The following is a 19721-nucleotide window of genomic DNA, read 5'->3' as shown; positions in this document are numbered from 1 at the left end:
GCTAGAAGGATGTAACGGGGCTGATGAGGAGAGACGAAGGGTGGATTGGAAAACGAGGATGGGGAGGGCATGGCTGGGAGAGCGTGCGTTTCTGCAGGCAGCACGGCTCCGATGAGATGGGTGAACCCAGGAATGATGGAGGCACCAGGCAGTGGGGGCAAGGCTGGCACTGGGCAGCAGGGGAGACGGGCGGGGAAAATGGAAACGACATAGAGAAAGGGAGGAGGAGAGAAAGTCGGAGCTAGAGAAAATAAGGCTTTGGTTGTACAGCAACGACAAAAGGACACAACTCTGGCAATCTGGATTTTTTTGGAGCTGTAACAGAGGAGGCAGTGTTGATGTAGAAACACTCAAAAGGTCAAACAAAGCGTACTGCAAACTGTACTGAAATGGGCTTTCATTGCACTCCGAAGGGTGGTAACAGGATGACCTCTGGGCAGTAGCGAGGTACATCTGTGCTGCCGAAGCTACTGGTGATGGAGCTTGCAGCGTCTGGCTGCAGCGGCTTCATTGCCCTGTGGATTTTGGCAAGGGGGATGCGTCCTTTTGCCTGGGCACTGTGAGGAATGCAGATGACCTCCTCCCCACTGAACCAATTGCAAGTGCTGCTGAAACATGAGTTGTCATTGTTTGTTGCCTTTCACGCTTCTCTTCTCTCTCTCTCTTTTTTTTTTTTTAATATACATTTCTCCATCTGTTCCTCATTCATTGCCCAGATTTTTCCTCCATCTCTCCGTTCCCAGCACTACCTTCATCCCTCCCTTCCTCTCCCTCTCCCCTGCCCACTCGCAGGCGCAGCGCTGGGAGGGGAAGGGGCTCGGCGGGCGCCCGGCGGCGGGACCCGGGGGCGCGGGGCTGGCGAGGATGGGGAGCGGGGCGGGGAGCCATGCGAGCAGCCCGGAGAACGCTGTCCCGCCCTACAACTTCGCGGAGAGACCCTTCCCCCTCCCGCCATCCACTCATCCTCCTCTCGCCATCCACTCATCCCCCTCTGGCTACAGCTGGCTCTCCGCCCCCCATCGCAGTGCACCAGCTGCGGTTTCCAGCAACACTGACCTAGTTCTGGCCTCCCTGCGAGGCACCTCTGTGCCCCTCCTCCCTTAGCACCTGGCGCAGGAGAAGGGAAGGGGAAGGGTCCCCTGGCACCGCAGGGAGCTTCCTGAGCACTGCTCCCATCATGGCGCCGGACCCTGCGAGGGGAGACCAGAACAGGAGATGCAGACGCCCGCCCCCCTAATCAGCTCCATCGGCTCAAGGCATGCGAGCGGAGCGGGGTGTGTAAGCTAGCGGCGAGAGGGGGCATCAGTTAGGTGAAGAAAAATGAAGAAACTGCTCCCCACGAATGAGAATAGACAACCACCAGATTGCCAGCTCTCGTCAGCTCCGGTGACAGAACTGCCGGACACAAGAGGAAAACACGTACACGACTGGGATAAACTCGAGGACATTTAACCTGCTGCCTGAAGCTCTTTAGCTCGGAGGGCAGATGTTTATCAGACTTAATGCAGCAAAGTGCCTGCGAGATATAGCCATCCTGTGGTTGCATCAGATCCTTCCCAACAGGCACTGAAATCCAAAGTCATCACTGCAACAGCATTCATCAAAAGACAATGGGGAAGGAGACAGAAAAGGGCAAAACAGGAGTCAAAAAGAGGCAAAGGAGCAGGAAACAAAGGCAGGCAGGCAGGAACTTTCTCAAGATGGTAAAGGAAAAATGCAGACTGGGAAAAACAGCTGGAGAAGGGGCCAGGCAGACGACAGGGGCTGGAAGAAGAGAGATACAGACAAAATGTTTTCCTTTCAAATGAGTGTGTCCATCGAAAGCGCATTCACCCTTCTGTCCAGCTCTTCAGTACCGTTGTTTCTCTGCAGCAGAACTGCAAATCAGTTGAGAGAAATGCGCTCCTGTCTTGTGGAACTGGGAGCTGCTGGTTATATACCAGTCTTTGAAACTTACCAGCTGCTATTCATCCTTCCCTTTGTTTCTGTGTGCAACTATGCCCGCCTAGGCTTCTTTGTGTCTCTCAGTCCTCAAACTGTGCCCAGAATAAGGATAACAGGAGCCTCTGACCTTCTCCAAAGTTACCTATTCAATGAGATGCATGCACTCCTCCCTTATGTCCCCAAACGGTTGCTGTCTGTCAGAAAAGGTCTTTCAATGCCCCTGCAAGCCCTTTTCTTCTGTCAGGATTGTACCCTGAGCCTGAGACTCGTCTCAAATGCTGGGAAGAAGGAGATTCCCATTCCTTGTATTCCACCACATGCAAACATCACTGTTATTTTGTCCCAGTATTTACAACAAAATAATTATTTCCCCCCGCAGTAGCCTGCTGGCTCCCTTCCTATGCCTGGCATAGGAAACGGGCAGTCGCGGCCTCCCCTTGCCAGTGCGTTCGGCACCGGTCGCCCCCCCAGCCCACGACCGCTGTCCATCCCGGCAGAGGTTCAGAGGTCCCCGAACGGCGCTACCCGGGCAGCATCACCCGCGCTGCCCCGGCCCCTCTGCCCCCACGCCGCTCCCCCGTCCCGGGGCGCTCCGAGCCCGGCCCGCGCTGCCGCTGGCGGCGCGGCGGCGCTGGCAGCCAGCCCGGCGGCAGAGACCTCGCCGCCGCCGCCGGCCGGAGCCGGCTGCCACGGGCAGGGCTGGGCTCCTGGGCAACGCCGCCACCAGCGCCGCCACCGCTGCCCGCAGCGCCCCGCCCGCCCGCGGGCGAGGAGGATGCGGATGCGCGCTCGGGTGCGGGTGGGCAGCGGAGGCGAGTCTGGGGCTGGACCCTCCCGCGCCGGAGCCGCAGCCTCCCCACGCCGACACCTCAGCTGCCGCTCGGGGTGTCCGTGCCGGCAGCAGCGGCGGGCAGTCCCCACCGGGCTGGTCCCCACCCGAAGGCAGGGGCAGAGGAGCAGCTCGGCACTCGATGCCACGGGCAGCAGGGCATGGAGCTGTACGTGGGGAGCAGGGCCGCCTCTGGCGTGGGAAGCCCGTGTGTGTAGGGCGATGGACTGTGTTTATGCAGAGACACGGGTGGGTTCGGTTTGATGAACCACATGGAGTCAGGCACAGGGGTGACAGACCCACCTGCAAGCTGGGGGGTCACATTCTGCAGGGCATGGTGTGGCACTGAGTCAGCAAAACCTGGAACTTTCTGCAGACACCCTTAGCTGGGAGTCCTTTGTGTTAGCAGTAGTTTCTCCATTTTCTATCTTAGAGTAGTTAATTCAGAACAGGAATTAGTGTTACAGCAGAACCAATGAGAAGCTGGGGTTGTATGAAATTAAAGACGGTTTTGCACCACTTGGCACAGTCCTCATTTTACATGGTATGAAACAAGAACGATACGGCCATTTTCCTGTTGAAACACAGGCCAGAAGTTGTTTCCCTTCACTGGACCATCTGTGTTCATATGTGAGCCCAAGCATTCATGTGTGAACACAGGCCTATACCTTGCCTTATAAATTTTTTTTTTTTTTACTATTCAGTCATCCAAGCAGGAAGCAGAAACATCGCTATGAGACTCAGCTGACCAAATGAGTAGCTACTGAAGACACAGGGGAGCACAGAGCACACGGGAAAATGAGTATAAATAATTAGCCTTAGCAACATTTGCAGGCTGGACTTTCCATCATTGTTGCATCACAAGGTCACACACTCAACCAGAGACAGTATATGAAACTTTACAATGTGAATAATGGGATAATATCCTGCAGGCTTTGGCTTCAGGACTAAACAGCTGGTTTGCAGTTGTAGTGAACTCAGTGACAAAAGATGTTTCATGGAATCAACCGTGAAATCAGATTTTGCATACATTAAGGCTTTGGACCAGTCCTTACATTATGCATTACAGAGTGCATGGGAAAAATCTCAAAAGAAAGGTGCCAGGATTTGTTAGTGTTCAGAGGCATCCATTCCTTGTTGATACTACAATTATAATTCTTCCCTAAAGGGTGAAGCTTGGAATTCTTTCTGGACCATTGACACTGGGGGCACTGTCCAATATCGTTCTTGCACAATAAAATAGTAAGAATTTTGTCCTGAGAATAGATTTATGGATAACAGGAGAGACCTTGCCTTCACTGGCAAAAAAAAAAAAAAAAAAAAAAAAAAAAAAAAAAAAAAAAAGAGAGAAAAGAAAAAAGGGAAAAAATTAAAAATAATGGAAAAAATAAAAAAAGGTCTTGCCTAATTCTTGGAAACTATAACATCTACATGTAACTCAGTTGCAGTGACAATTCTTTATTAAAAAAAGAACTCAAAAGCTTCTGCAGCAGTAGGCACATCCTAGGTTGGCACATCCTAAGTAATAAATTGACCCTTTCTTCTGCTCTACCTCTCCAGAAAGGGCAAAAGACTGTCATGACTCATTCCAAACTCACTTAGTTTTCTAGATGATGGGAAATTGTTCTAGAGATATAGGGTATACAACCTGTGACAAAGCTCAACTACTACAATTTCAGCAGTTCAACAAAACAGTAATAAAAAGGATACAGGGCTACATTTTTGCATGAGAGAGCTCTACGAAGGTAAGTGGTAGTTGGCAGAATAAATTGTTACTGATAATTGTAAGACCCAGCTGAAGTATCCCAAATGGTTTGAGATCAAATATCTTACTGTTACCATGACGAGTGTTTTTCCTGTACTTGTAGAATGACTTCCTCTCAGATGTCTTATAACCAAACATGCATTTGTATGGCCAAAAATCTACATTCCTGAATTCTCCAGATGAGCAATTCTCCTCTTTCCACAAACTGTTAACCATGTTTGAGCAGCAGAGGCACCTGCCTTACCACTTGGCTGCTTACTGAAATATAAAAGAAAAAAATTCTGCTATTACTGTGTCACAGTAGTTATATAAATCCTAATGCAGACATTTTTCTTTCCTCTTTGCTTTATGCTGTCTTAAAACCAGCATGCAATTCTTACTCTGAAATACGTGTGCATGCTGGCAATGTGCAGTTGTTGCACAATCTTCAGCAGAGCAGCGATACCACAGTAGCTCTTTGTTAGCAAATTCTCTGTGCAAACAAACCCCGTGCACCTCACAGGCTGAAATTACAACTTTTGAAAGTGCGAACTTCATGCACATGGGAACTCTGTTCTAGAAGGCTTCAGAGTATAGTAATTCTGTCAAAGAAAGTAGTATTTTGCTACTGTCAAAACAACAAAAATGCTGTCTAGCATTTTGGTGTTCTTTATCTATATCTATTATCTATTGCTAGTTTACCCTGCTGGTACTTGCCTATGATCGCCTCCTGCTCTCAACTTGTGCTTTCAAGTTGGCTTTGAAGTGGGTGATAGTATCTTTTTCCTTATGCTGTTGTACAGAGACAGAAGGAGGGGAGCCTGAATTTGGAAGTGGTCTCCGCCTTGCAGCCGCTAGAAGCCAGAAGTCTTGGCAAGCAACACAAGCAGACAGGAGAGCATTGGATGATGTCTGGGATTTTGGCCTCTGACATCATCTGTGAGGTAGCCTTGCCTCATACTCATTAAGCAAATAGTTTTCAGAAGAGCTGCCTGAATCACATGTGAGGTTTGGGGAGTAGGACCCAGATGTTTGTAGAACAAAATGACCAAATTGTCGTTCAGGTGAGAGAATTAAGATTGGTAGGACAGCACTGCCACATGCTGAAGAGGTGGAAGAAAGCAGGTTGAATGGGAATATTCGTGGTAGGATGGGTGTTTGGGAATGACCAGTGGCTGTATCCCATATTTGCAAAGCTGGGAGTGCAACACAGGTTATTGAGGAACACACATGTTGTTCCCCTGGTGTGTAGTGTGGGTGTTGTGTCTAGAGGTTCTGAAAGTTGGGTGAAGGAGAAGTTCACACAGGAAAATGTGAAATATACAGCTGATACAATATAGTGAAAGAAAAGGGTGTGGTACTGAGGAAACTGAGTAGGTGTGCCACAGAAACTGATCAACAAGGTGTGTTGGTTGATAAAGGGAATGTGTCATATTTGTTTGCTGCCAGCAGTTATTTTAGAGAAGTGACAGCAGCAAGGGATGGTGCAGCCCTGGCTACACGCTGGGTATGTCAGGCACATGATGCTGTATGATGTGTGGCATGGGGGACATGTCACAGGACATAAGGTGAGAGGACATAGACTTAAGCTGTGCCAGGCAAGGTTTCTTGAGGTGAATAGGGCTGAATAAGGCTGAATATTAGGAAGAATTTCTTCACTTTCACACAAGAAAGTGTGATTAGATATTGGAAAGATCTGCTCAGGGAGCTGGCGGAGTCATTGCTCCTGGAGGTGTTTAAGGAAAGGCTGGATGTGGCACTCAGTGCCATGATCTACTGTCATGGTGGTGTTTGGTCATAGGTTGGACTTGGTGATCTCAGAGGTCTTTTCCAACCAAATCGATTCTGTGGTTCTGTCACACATTTACCTGTCACACGAAGTACAAGGGTTCTGGCTTTGCACACCACATACCAAAGCAGCAGCAACAAGCACAACAGGTGTTGTATGTTTTGCTGCACTGACAGACGGAGCAACTGGGTGGGCATGGCAGGATCTGGGCTGGGGTCTGCCCAGGGTGGTGGGAGCTGGACCGAAGCCCAGTCTGGGGTGGGGGAGAAGGGCAGGAGCGGTGTGAGGAAGAGCATGAGGAAGAGCTTTGTCAGCAGGCCATGGGATGTCATCCTGCCCCTCTACTTGGCCTTAGTGAGGCTGCATCTGGACTGCAGCGTCCAGTCTGGGTTCCTCAGTAAGGAGAGACATGAAGCTCCTGGAGCAGGTTGGAGGGGGAATGAGGATGATGAGGGGACTAGAGCAGCTCTCTTGCAAGGAAAGGCTGAGAGAGTGGGGCCAGTTCAGCCTCGAGAAGAGAGGGGACCTTAGCAATGTCTATAAGCAACTAAAGGGGGGATTCCAAGGGGATGGAGCTAGGCTCTGCTTGATGGTGCCAACCACTAGGTCATGAGGCAATGGGCAGAAACTGATTCTCTGGAAGTTCCACCTGAATATGAGTAAGAACTTTGCTGTGCAGGTACCAAGCACTGGAACAGATTGCTCAGAAAGGCTGTGGAGTCTCCCTCACTGGAGATATTTGAGAACTGTCTGGACACAATCCTGCGCTATGTGCTCTGGGATCGCTGGCTGGAGCGGGCAGATTGGACCAGACGATCACTGCGGTCCCTTCCAACTTGACCCATTCTGTGGGAGGCCTCAGCCGTTAGACAGGAGTGGCCTCAGCCACCTCAGCGGTGGTGCCGCCGCTCACGAGTTCAGTTCGGTTCGGGCCGATCCGGTTCGGTCCGATCCGGTTCGTGCCGAGCCGGTTTGGGCCCGTCCAGTCCGGTTCGGCTCGGTCCGGTCCGAGGCATCCCGGCGCCGCCGCCCTCGCGCTCCCCCGCGCCCGCCCCGCGCGTGCCAAGCCCGGCCCGGCCGTTACGGCACCGCCGCCGCTTCGCTGTGAGGCGGCGGGAGCGAGCGCGGGAGGCGGCGGCGGGCGGGGGGCTCGGTGCAGGGAACAGCCGCGGCCTCCTCGCCTCAGCCGCGGGGAGGAGGGACACCGAGGAGGGGGAAGGCGGGGTGGTGGTGGGGGGGGACGAGCAGAGCGTCGCGTCGCGTCGCTCGCTTCCCTCTAGGACCGCGCCGCCGGCGGGGAGGAAGGGGCGCGTCTCCCCGGAGCCTTCGTCGCCCCGCGCCCTCCTTCCCAGGCCCGGTGCCGGAGGGGGTGGGGGTGGGCGCCCCGCGGGTCCCCTCAGGCTCGGCGGTGCCCGGGGCGGGTGAGATGTCGGGCTGAGCGGGCGCGAGCCCGCGGGGGTGGGGTCCGCCGTGCCCGGGGAGGGGGCGGGCGGGGGGGTGGTTGGGACCGTCCCCTCACAGCCGTCCCGCCCCGCCGCGCTGCGCCCATGGTGATTGTGCTGCATCCCCCGCGCGCGGAGCGGGGCGAGCTGCCCGCGCCTCCCCGCCGCGCCCGCCGGGGCGCCCAGGTGGGTGGCGGAGGGGGGCGGCGGCGGCGGCGGCCGCTCGTGGTGCGAGGGGAGAGGGGGGAGAGGGGCGGGGGGGCCGCGCCCCCGGCCCGGGACCCGCGTTCCGCGGGCGGGTCGGTCGCGCTGCGAGCGCGGGGTGGGGGCCGCCGCCCCGCGGGCTCGCTCGGCGGCCGCGTCCCCGCACGGGTCCGTGGGGATCGGCGGTGGCTGTGGGGGCTGATCTTCACGTGATGGAGCCAGGGGGTGTGTGGCTGGCGTTGGGTCTGGCAACAAGATCTTCCCAACTAGGTTTCCTCTCCCCTTTTGTTTTCCGATGTTTAAAAAAGAGCTGGTGGCACCTCGGTGCCTTTACTGCCTGAGATCTTACCAGGGGCTCCGTGTTCCAAGCGTGCCACTCTGTTAATCTTGGATTGATTCCATCATTTAAGCAAGCATCCTCTAGACATGTTATTTTGGTTTGGGTTTTTTTTTTTTTTTTTGTTTTTTCTTTTTTTGTCATCGTTTATAAACCGCTGTTTATTTTCTGTGGCAGCGTGGGTTTTAATGCATGGGAGTACATGGTCCTAATGCATAGGAATACACACTTCTGAACTGAAATGTACTTTTCTCCAGTCTCATCTGAATCCTAAGGGTTATTCTGGGGGAGATGTTTAAAGGTTTAAAGGCTCACAAACAAATAGGAATAGTTTTTGTAGGTTTAGAAACTTAATTTCCTCATATGTTCCCCTGTAGGTATGGATTAATATATCCATTGAACGTACATTTTTAAGTAAAAGGACAAACTGCTTAGCTTTGTGGGCCTTTTCCCCCTTAGAATTGGTTTCTGTGATTTGTGTAAAATACTTCAAGTTGCACATTTCCCCTAATTATGTTCATGTCATCATTTTCTTTTGACTTTGCTTACTGTTTTGAATAGCACCTTTTCTTCCTTTGAGATTTAGTTTATTTCATGCCTTTGTATGTTTATGTCTAATAGGGATGTTTCTTTTTTTTTTTTTCCTCCCTAGGTGTTGGTGACTTCAGTCATTTAGGGGTTTAGTTCTGAGGAAGCAGAGACACAAGGATTGAGTTTCTTTTACATAGAAAGCTACAGCTCTTCACCAGTACTCTTTTTACTCCTTCCCATCCTTCCCTGCTCCTTAGGGGAGAACAGTTTGGGAATTATTTTAAACATTCATTTACTCCCCCTTCCCTCCCTCAGAAATCTACCCTGGTCCCAGAGGCATCCGCTAGACAGTGCCTGACAGGACCAGGAGAGCGCTAATCATTGCTTGCTTGCTTTGGGAGCTTCAGTAGTACCCTTCCCTCCTTTGGGGTGTAGTGCAGGGAGGCACCCAGGAGACTTCGGTGCCACCCTTTTCGCTTAGTAGAGGATCCAGGAAAAGGGGTACCTAGCAAGACACGTGACCTCCTTAAGGGAGCCAGAACTGAAGCAGCACTTGGCACGCTGAAGGAAACACCCATCTTTAGTGTCTTTTTCGTCTTCCACTCCTTCCTCACCAAATTTCTGGTAAGTCTCTTCAGCCCATTCATTCACGCAGTGCATGTTTCCCTTCCCCCACTCCAGGCGCTGGGAGAGGCATGCACGGAGACTGTGGGGTGGGGGAAGGGAGGAGGGAAAACTGGCTGTGTACACACGGATCGGGGAGGAGAGGGGGTATTATTGTACCACACTGCGGGGGAACCTGGCACAGGTGGAAAAGCAGCTGATGTGGGAGGAAATGGTGTGTTTTATTTGCACCCGGGTGTGCGTGCGCACACAGGGACAGTGGAGGGGCGTGAAAAAGCTGAGAGCCTGTTGTTGGAAAAAATACCAAGACCAAAGTAGAAGGATGGCTGATACCGACCAGTATTGGGCTCATGTTGCAGGGAGGAAAGAGAATGGAATATTCGGTGGTGACCGGGAAGTGGGGTGTGTGAATGAGGAGTCTTGCCTTCTACTTGCAAGCGTGAGCACAGAGCAGGAAAGATGGGGGGTGTGGATGTCCGCCTTTCAGAGGCAGCTGTGCCTGGGAGGATTGCTGCTAGCATCTTGAACATCACTCAGTGCAAAGGTGGAGACAAGGAGATGAAAGCCATCATGGGGAGTGCAGTTGCCCGTCTGCAGGGGTGGGAATGAATGGGAACAATTAATATATTCCCATGTCCTTTGGCTGTGGCAGTCTACAAATCTCAAAGGGAAAAGGAGGTGAATACTGTGATGTGCTTTCAAAGAGGTGTGCTTGGGGTTCACCTGCCTGCAGAGACTTTCAGTTCTCCGATGCATGTGTAGAGGGTGGATGATAATGCAGCAGCAGTGGACAGATTGTGCTGCAGCTTTTCAATATATTATATAAAATGGATTTAAAGAAATATTTTAATTTTTCAGATTCTTCACCTTTTAAAAATGTGTTCTTTCCAAAGATTCTCAAACAGTTATGTGACAGTCTTAGGAAAACTAGTTTCTGGTACATAAAAGAGGAATTTTTCTTGATGTTGGCCTTAAGCATCACCATGAAGCAGCATTGTCAGGAACGAGTTGACTTATCTTGGATTTATTTTTCTAAAGATGTCAGTTCTTTTCTCTATCACCATGTGATATATTCATCATCCATACATATTTCGTAACATTTTTTTAAGATGATCATCATTCTGGTATCTTTGTGTGGAAAAAAAAATCACTTGTGCTTTATGCTCGAAACAGCTGTGAACTGTTTGCAGACCTGCTCTCCCTATGACATACAAAGTCCTGTTTCTGGGATGTTTCAGATACTGCTCTCTTCTCATTAAGATGAGACAGAGATTTCCATGACAGTGTATGATGGATTACATGCTGGGTCATGTGCTGGACAACTGTTCATTAGCTGTTTAACTGGTCTGCTATCTGAGATTGACTTTATCATTCAGATCTGCCTTGAGGTGTCTCCTGAAGGAGGTAACTTGCAAGCATCTGCCAACCATTCTTAGGTCTTCACTGTCTTAAAATGCATCCTTCCAGCCATTCTAGAAACTGCTGTAATGGTAGAGATGATTGGTTTTTTTGGAAATGTGTACTCAGTTGCAAGCCTTAGCTAATTTATGATGAAAAGGAAGTCAAAATACCTTTTCCAGCTTGAATAGCACTGTTCTGAAAATGAGTATTAAGGGATAAACATTAATGGTGTTGTTAATGTTACTCATAGTGAGGTGGGTGCTTGGAGCAATGTTTTTCCTAGTTCTCCTTTTCCCATGGTGGTTGTGACCTGTCAGTCTTTTGCTCATTCCTTCTCAATTCCCTGAGATTTTTATTGTCAGTATCTCAGATGTACGAATTAAACATGCCTAGAGGTATGCTAAAACTAAGTTAGGTTTTACCTCTCTTTTAAACACTGAAAACTGTGGAGTTTGTGTTATCTGCACAGTGCTGTAGCTGAGAGTCTGAGCCAAGCTCTAAAAAAGGGGAGATTCTGGAGGGGCTGCTGGTAATAACTGTTCCACTAAGGTGTTTCCCAGATCCCACTGTAGGCAGTGGGTGTGTGCTGCAACATCAGATCACAGCTTGAGCAGGTGGAATAGCTAGATCACATTGATCCTTGATGCTATAAACATCTGGGATTCCATTCATTATTCCCATCGGGAAGACACAACCCAGACTTTTTAATTTACAAAAGCATTGAGTAGTTGCATCGTGAACAAAAAGAATATTGAATTTTTTTTGCATACTAGATACCTTTTATCTTACGCATTTATCAATAATACATGAATTAATCAGTATCTCCTAAAAATGGGTTTCTTGCTTCATCTTAAGGGAAATACATCATGGTGAAAAAGAAAAAGAAACGAGTCTATTTTTCTCCTACTTTTGGGTTTTGAAGACAGGAGAATGAGTAAATGAGCCATGGAGACCAATCTCCCATTCCTGGAGGGAGAGGGAGGTCTCTAATCTTCTCTGAAGAGAACACCTCCTTCAAGGCAAAAAGAATGGTCTTCAGAGAAGATTTCCAGATCTCTCTAGACAGCTGATCTGATTGGCTGAATTCCCTGTTATTTCAATAAAACATATTCATACATGATGTAAAGTAGAAAAGCAGCACAGTGAGTGCTTTTATTAGAGCAGCTGCTAGAGGTGTACTGCAGATTGAAGGAATGTGGGAGGAAATAGGTTTGCATGTGCTGGGGAGGGAAGGAAGCTGCTGTGTGATTGCTGGAGTAAGGCCTGGCTTAAGCAGGATAAGGGTGCCACAGCTGAAAGTTGGGGTGAGCTTTCATTCCCTCTATAAATTGCAAGGAATCTGTTCCACGCAGTGTATTCCTGAAGCAGTTGTGGCAGCGTCTGCTTGGCTGGAGTGACACACAGTTTGATTTTTATCACAGACCTTTTACTTTGATACCACCCTTTTTCCTTCTCCCAGTCTGTTACATGCAGTTAAGTTTATGATTATTTTTTGCCTTCGAATTTCATAAATCTGTGAAGTAGTTATTGAAAGATTGTACTTACTTTGACTGTAGTAGCTTTGAGTGAAAAGTGCACTTGAAGTGGCCATCTTGAAGTTATTTAAACATCTGCTCTTCCCCTTATATATACCATAGTTACTTTGCAATAGATGCTCTCATGGATTAGGAAGTATTCTTTGCACACCCAGCATTGTCTGAGGCTGTGTCTTTTAGATTGAAATGGGTGGAGCTGGTTTTCAGGGAAGAATTCTGGCAGTAATATCCAAATTCAGAGCAGAATGCTTTTGTGCATCTGACTGCAAGTCCAGCTTTCCTCCTACAAACCATTTTCTTGAGAATGTGGAAGAGATTTTTAAGATGTTTGGGTTAATAGGGTAAATGTAAGTTTTTTTATGTGAGATTTCTTACACAATCAAAATAGATTATTAGGTGAGACTGAAACTGATGAATATATTCTGGTTTTAGGAGCAGAATGTTTGAAAAAAGAAATTCTTTTGGGTAGAAGAGAATTATGCTATTGGGTTGGAGGTGAAGGATCCATGTTTAGGACTGCTAGTTTCTGTCTCTGCTGCTGGCTTGTCGCTTGTTCTAAAGTGAGCTTCTCAGTCATTACTTGCGGACTTGAGATTGCTACCTGCCTTTCTTATGATAAGATGGGAGCTTTTGTATATACATTTATAAAACCATTAAGATTTTGAGCAAATGACATGTAGTATTAGGAGAGAGATGAATAGCCATACCCAAGGCATTTTTATACACCTGCTGGTTTAATATCCTCATTGATATATGGACGACCCTTCTTGACAATGTTCTAATTTCTTTCAAAAGTAGAAGATGGAGGAAAGAGAAGGATATTAGCTGATTTTTAAGGAATTAAGTGCTGAAATGACAGTCAGGGAAAGGTGATAGTGTATTTAAGGGGGTGGAGGTGGGGCCACATAGAGAAGAGATTTGTGAAAATTTGAATCAGATTGGCAAAGAAAGCAAAAATGGGGAGAAAATACTTGGTTCTTGTATTAGCGTTAGAACCAGTACTGAGGGGGAAAAAGCCTCAAACCACAGAAACCCAAACTAAAACCCCAAGCAGGCAGAAATATGTGATGGTATCTGATTTATGTCTTTTTCCTTTAACGCTGAGGAATCGTGTGCGGTGTGTTTTTCCATGCCCCGGGCGTTCTCCCGCGGTTCTGTGGGATGTGCCCGTCCGGGCCGGGGGCACAGCGGCGCTGCCCGGCAGGGGCGGCAGGTGGCGCTGCTGGGCCCGGCCAGCCCCTGTGCAAATGGCAGCGCTGAGGGGCAGTGCCCGGGCCCCGGGCCTGCGGCGGGGGCATTCCTGCCCCAGAAACACAGGCTGTCCCGCCGCCCAGCACAGGATGTTGTTCCAGGAAGTTCCCTGTAAACTACCGCGTCCAGACATGCATTGTTGAGGGAGGCACAAGTGGGGCAGGGTCTGAGAGATGTCAGCCATTGCCAGCCCAAGCCTCATCTTGTCCTTTTCACTTCGAGCTGCTTTGAAGAACAAAGAGGTTCTTGAAGAGATCAAAAGATACTCCTTATAACCTCCCACACCCATTTTTCTGCGGGGAGCAAATGCTCTTTTTCCTGCTTTACCTTGAACATCTTGACTGCATTGAAGGGCTGGTCTGGATCTGCGATTGTGTTTCCATAGCTTCTGCCTTTTTCCAGTCTGTTAGTATGAAGAACTGTAGTTCTTGGCTTTATTGTTGCACCTCATTTACTAAATCAATGAAAAAAAAGTCACAGTCTTTGTGTGTTGTTACTATGGTTCTCAGTACCAGGAATAAAAATGTCCACTTAAAATTTTACTTTCTTATTAAGAAAAGGTTGTTGTGGTAGAAAAAAAAAGTTTTTTAATACTAGAAAAACCTAGCTGTTTCTTAAGGTTGTAACTAAACAATCCTTTGTCCTAAGACCTGCTACAGAAACTAAAATTCTTTGTAATATCAAGTGATAGCAATTATATACTAAAGGTGGTTTTATATTTACATTGTCTGCTGGCAGCAGTCATGACTACCAGGCAAAATTCCTGTTTCTATCTCAGAGTTCAGTTCTGCTAGGAGCTCATGTGAGTTACATTGGTGAAAGTTATGATTTTTTCATCTTTACTTTAATAGGAAAGTTTAAAGGTGGTACAGAAAACCATTCTGGTTTTCTCCAGAATTCCTGTTCCCTACACCATGCTTGTATTCTTGAACATAAAGGAGTAGTCCATTTATGCACCTGTAACTGGTTTACAGCTTTGAAAATAATTCAGTAAAAATATATTCAGTCAAAAATAGTCCAAGTGCTCCAAAGCAAAAGTACCTCTCTTCTAATCCTATTGAAATTCTTCAATTTGAACTGTGTTTTCAGTTCTTGGGCCTGAATTCATTAGTGCTGTTTATATATAAAGGTGATTTAAAAAAAGTGATTTGAACCAAGAAAGGGCTACCACTGAAACTCTGGCCTAGATTTTGCTTTATTTCACGTGTGTTAATGTTCTGATATTTTTTTGGTGCTCCTTGTTCCATTGGTTTTTCCATTATTATGTGTTCTGGATACTACTTCATATAGTTCTAAGTATATCTCACAGTAGATGTGAAATATTTGTGAGAGCAAAACAGTCCTAAATAGTTACCTGGAACATTCTGTGGGAATGAATTTCTGTTCTTCTGGTCTGCTTTTTTAACATAAAGAGTTTATCACACTCTACTGTTTTATATGTGGGGGAAAGAGACGACTCGAGTCTGTCACTGGGTTTTTAGCAGTGCCTAGGAGAAGGGCAGAGTTATTTCAGTAGAAGGAGTTATCCTAATCATGAAACTGAAATTCTGGCCTTCAGACGTGGCCATTCAAATTGTTTTCAGTTACATCTTTGTGTACTTCTTGAGGAGAAAGCTGGGATGAGGACCAAGGCCTAATTTCTAGCATTTAGTGTTCATGGAATGTAAATGGATTTGTTTCTGTTGTTGGTACTTTTGTTTGCAGAGTAGGTGTAGACATTATTTTGCTTCTTGGAGGTTGGAAGTCTGTTGAAATGGACTGACTTGTGCAGAGGAAGTGGGACTTAGTACAGCAGGGATCATGAAGATAAGAGCCTGTGTACTCTAACAGAGTCTCATCTTCTCCTCTGTCTAGCAGTTCCGTTGGAAGGAGGCCTTGAAGGTTGCAAGACAAGTCCAAGATGTGCAGTTCAGTTGCTCCCAGGCTGTGGTTCTTAACAGACCGCCGCATCAGAGAAGATTACCCCCAGCAGGAGATCCTGAGAGCCCTGAAGGCCAAGTGCTGTGAAGAGGAGCTGGATTTCCGGGCCTTGGTGATGGATGAGGTGGTCCTGACCATTGAGGATGGAAATCTTGGTGAGAATGAACTAAGGCTGGGAGGGTGCTGAAAGGGTACTTGGAAAAAGATTGTAAAATGGAGCATCAGTACTGTTTAATAACAAATCCCATGTATGCCAGACTACCTGCCATTCATCATCTAAATCATGTAGATGTACATCATACAGTTTTTTTTTAGAAAGTATTATGGTAATCAAATATAATTGTTCAGTTTGCTAATTTGCATTAGAACCATTTTTACCTTTCCTCTGCAGAAAAGAGAGGAGGATTGTTTCATTTTGGTGAGTCCAGGGTAAGGACTACAGGACCCCTGAATTAATAAGAAATCTTGGAGCTTAATTTTTACTTCAGTACTTGAACTTTGTGGGTCACATTTAAGAGTTTCAGAGGGACTTTTTTCTTCTGTTTGTGTTCTGGCTCCAAAATAGAAAACACTGGAAATAATCTAAAAGGAATTTTCAATGAACAGTACAAAGTGTCATGGAACTAGAGGTTATAATGTGACATAACTAAAGCATGCTGCTGTATGGATGGGGAGTTATGTGAATTCCAAAAAAGAACAGTGCTGATAAAGTATGTGCATCAAATAATTTGAGCTATTACTACAATTTACAGTGTTTAAACTAAATGGTAAGAATTCTGTTCTATTTTTCTTCTAGCTTTTTTTTTTCTGTGATGATTAAAAAGGAAAAGTAAAATGTTAAGTTGCATTAGAAATGTTAAGTAAAAGGATTATTACTATCTTATTACTTACTATCTGTTACTGTAGATAGTAAGCTTATGTGATGGGAAGATACTAATACCACCAATGTCAAGCTGTGTAACACTTATAATTTATTTCTGTTTCAACATTTTTTAATTTGGATTTCCTAAAGCAAGGAGATTGCAGTGGGTTTTTTTACCTTTAACTCTTTCATTCCTCTTTCCCATTTATCAGTCAAAAAACATGTATTGCTGGAGATCCAGGGAAGAATTACATTTCTGAAAGTTGTATTAGAGTAATTCTGTGTGGGAAGAAAACATGAAAGTCTCTCAGCTGTGAAGAAGAGGCTGCCATGTATACCTTGTTCCTCTTTGGGTAATCATATGTGGGAAGGGAATCATAAAACTGACTCTGGGGAAGAACTTTGGTCAGAATTTATACCCTATTTTGGCATGAATCAATCAACTAAAAACACATGCATGGTAAATCCACTATTTTTTATTCTGGTATTTCTAAACTTCTGTTTACCTATTTTGTCTTTTAATCTGAGGAGTCTTATGATTTTTATCACAGATAGAAATTCTGTAGGATGTCTTCAAATCAAGGTAACTTCTTGTCAGAAAGTCTGAGCTCTGAGCGTGCTTTCCTTTGGACAGTGTGTGATGGGAACACAGCCATCGTGGACTGTAGCTGCAGTCTCTGAGATCCATAATTAGTCCTTCAGCATTTCAGTACTGTTTGTTATTTCTTGGTGATTTCTTCTTTTCTGTCTTCTGTCTATTTTTGGGGAATGAAATAGGGCAAGTGTGAATTGTGGACCTTTCTGCTCTCTTCTGTCTAATGTCTCCTAGCACTGTGTCTATTGCAAGGAAAATGATAAAAGTGGTGCACGTTGGAAAACTAATATTGAAGAATGTGTAGTCCAAGAACAGGAAATATTAAGAAAATTTCTAGAACAAAATACAAGAAAAGGGAAATTATTCTCATACAGAGTATTCATTCAATATGATGTAAATAACTGACCATTTGAAAAAGAGTGAGATAAAAATGCTGAAAAATTGTGGATAGAATTTTAGAAAAATCTTCTCTCTTAATTTTCCAGTTGTGTTTTTTCTAGAGCTTTTGCTTTGGTAAAGATTTCTGCTAGAGGACACAAGCAAAAGCTTTGTGTTTAATTTTCCTTTTTAATAACCTCAGTTGGCCTAGGAAAAGGTATCCTGTAACAAAATCCAGGAGGTAGTGCATTCTGTACCCTTTCTGTTACCTACTGTTGTGTGAGGGATCCAGATTGAGTAAAATTTTCTATGACATAGAGGAGTTGATGAAGAGAATATATCTTCAGTGGATAATCGTGTGCTTTTGCTTCCTTTTCTATTATTATTTGTCTTGAAAGCTTGGCAATTCAAGGCTCAAATTCTGAAGGTAATGCATGATACTGAAAGAAATAATAGTTGGGTTTTTTTCCATATATTCACACTTTGATTGGAGCTTTTTTTGTCTTTTAATACCAAGACAATTTCTTAGGTAAATTGTTAGAAGAATGTTGAATTTACGCAGTCAAGTTGGATACTACAGGGTGCTATTTAAAACCTCAAAAATTTGGTATTTCTTTAGATGATAGAGTCAGTAATCCTTCTTGTGGACTTGCTGACTGTCAGGAACATGGCTGGAGACTTCAGAGACCAAAAATTTAGTATAAGATATTAAAAAGCTTGAATTATTTACTTCACAGGGGTAGAGTGGAAAAGACACTTCTAAATTTAGGAAAATTGAGCAGAACCATGGGATACATACATGTGAAAATTGTCCCTTCCACAAACCACATGACCTATAGCCTTAACAGTAGAGCACACTGATGCAGATATCACTGATGCCCAGGCCAAAGTCAGAAGCTTTTGTGATGCTGAGATTTACAAAATTTGTGTCTATCAGACGTGATAGGATTTGCTATAGCCAAAGAGAAAGGGGGAGGAGGGGGGTTGTTTCACTCAGTGGATTCAGCAGCAGCCACTCCTTGGGGCAGGTCTCTGCTGTACTGCAGGGCTGGATGGGAAGTGTGGCTGGATTCCCAAAGCAAACCAACAGTGTAGGCACAGCAATCCCTGCTAGTTCCTTTTCTTTCACAGCTGAAACTCAGGATGACCCAAAATCCCAAATACCCCATACAAGCCCCATATCAGCAGCCACATGGTGAACCTGTATGCAGCTCAAGATCCACATTAGATACATCAACACAGCATGAGTCCAGAAGTGATTGTAAATCCAAGTTAAAAGATGTGGAATTCCTTTTTCCTTTTTAGTCTAAAAGGAGATTCTTAAACTGATTTATGCTTAAACGCTTTTGGAAATAAGTTCAACAAGTATTTTTTGACATTAACTGTGGTTTATGCCTTACTTGAATAGGTGTCTGCTTACCCAAGCCATGCACTCCTTTATCTTTTCCACAGTGGCAGTAGTACTCTGTAGATTTCCAAGGAAAAAGCTGAGAAAAAATAAGTGGAAGAGTAGAGCTATATAAATTCTTTCTGCTTCTCTGGTGGGTTGAGTGTCCTGAGATGGTTACTGAATCAGACATGCACAACATTGTTGCACAGGAATGGACAAGAATGCATGTGTGGAAAAAAAGTGGAGGGTGATACTGGGCTGGTTTGATTTAAACTTGCACTGTGTAGCTGTAGCCTAAGTTTCCTAAGAGCTAAATTCATGAAACTAAACCAGTCTAGGACAATCTACTGTCGAGTGGAGCATCTGTGTTCCTCTTGTCCTTCTCCAGCATTGCTGTTGCTGCTTGCCTTGTAAAAGACTTCATGTCTCTCTTGTCTCGCTTTCATGTTGTACCTCAGATAATTAAAAAAAAAGCTTCTCTCTGTCTGCTACTTTGCAGGATCTTGCATTTGTGCGAGTTGAGTTGGCCAATCCAATGGAAGATTACCTCCACCAAATAATTAACAGTTTTCTGTTGGATTAGATTGTTGCACTAACCCTTTTTGTGGTCACACAGTTCCTAGCTCTGGTACACAGGCAAGGAAGAACGGGGTTGTTACTTCAGGGAATGGCTTGTATTTATGTTGATTTAGCTATAGCTCCAGAAATACTTCAAAACAGGAATTTTCTTGTGGTTGAGATATCTGATTGTGTCAGCTTTAGGATTATTTTGTTTGTGCATGGCATTTGGTATTTACCAGATGTAAGAATTACAAACTGAAATGTCTAGTTTTCTAATCTAGTTTGGCAATTCCTATATTTATTTGAAATACAAATACAAATAGCAAGTAATGCCACAAACTCTGCAGGACATTTTTTAGACATTTATTTGAAGTCTTAGCAGTG

At 45.8% G+C, this 19721-nt stretch overlaps 2 protein-coding genes across 8 annotated transcripts in view; one reads left to right on the top strand and one right to left on the bottom strand.

Annotated features, from left to right (window-relative positions):
• Nucleotides 1–7223: 7223 nt before the first annotated feature.
• LOC118685319 (basic proline-rich protein-like) lies at nucleotides 7224–9480 on the bottom strand. The gene is made up of 2 exons (XM_036380797.1): nucleotides 9435–9480; nucleotides 7224–8155 (listed from the first exon to the last, which is right to left on the bottom strand). Exons 1-2 carry the CDS (start codon nucleotides 9478–9480, stop codon nucleotides 7224–7226), a joined length of 978 nt encoding a protein of 325 aa, XP_036236690.1.
• RIMKLB (ribosomal modification protein rimK like family member B) overlaps nucleotides 7606–19721 on the top strand; it is a 50469-nt gene continuing 38353 nt past the window's right edge. For 4 of the 7 annotated variants that reach the window (XM_036389645.1, XM_036389635.1, XM_036389619.1 and 1 more), the window contains exons 1-3: nucleotides 7816–7934; nucleotides 8942–9444; nucleotides 15486–15706. In XM_036389645.1, the coding sequence (XP_036245538.1) occupies nucleotides 15532–15706 (175 nt within the window). In that variant the 5' untranslated portion in view covers nucleotides 7816–7934; nucleotides 8942–9444; nucleotides 15486–15531. Of the gene's footprint in view, nucleotides 7728–7815; nucleotides 7935–8941; nucleotides 9445–15485; nucleotides 15707–19721 lie in introns of those variants that run through there. The other 3 variants (XM_036389626.2, XM_036389665.1, XM_036389675.2) reach the window with 3 other exon arrangements.

Source organism: Molothrus ater, chromosome 2 (assembly GCF_012460135.2).
Source record: "Molothrus ater isolate BHLD 08-10-18 breed brown headed cowbird chromosome 2, BPBGC_Mater_1.1, whole genome shotgun sequence".
NCBI lineage: Eukaryota > Metazoa > Chordata > Aves > Passeriformes > Icteridae > Molothrus > Molothrus ater.
Note: the sequence above shows the minus strand (reverse complement) of the source record. Positions and strands in the feature narration are given on the sequence as shown.

Coding starts and splice junctions, on each gene's coding strand:
- LOC118685319 (XM_036380797.1), bottom strand. CDS start 9,480: ATGCACTGCGTGAATGAATGGGCTGAAGAGACTTACCAGAAATTTG. Junction 8,156..9,434: donor AGAGACTTACCAGAAATTTG/GTGAGGAAGGAG, acceptor CATCACGTGAAG/ATCAGCCCCCACAGCCACCG.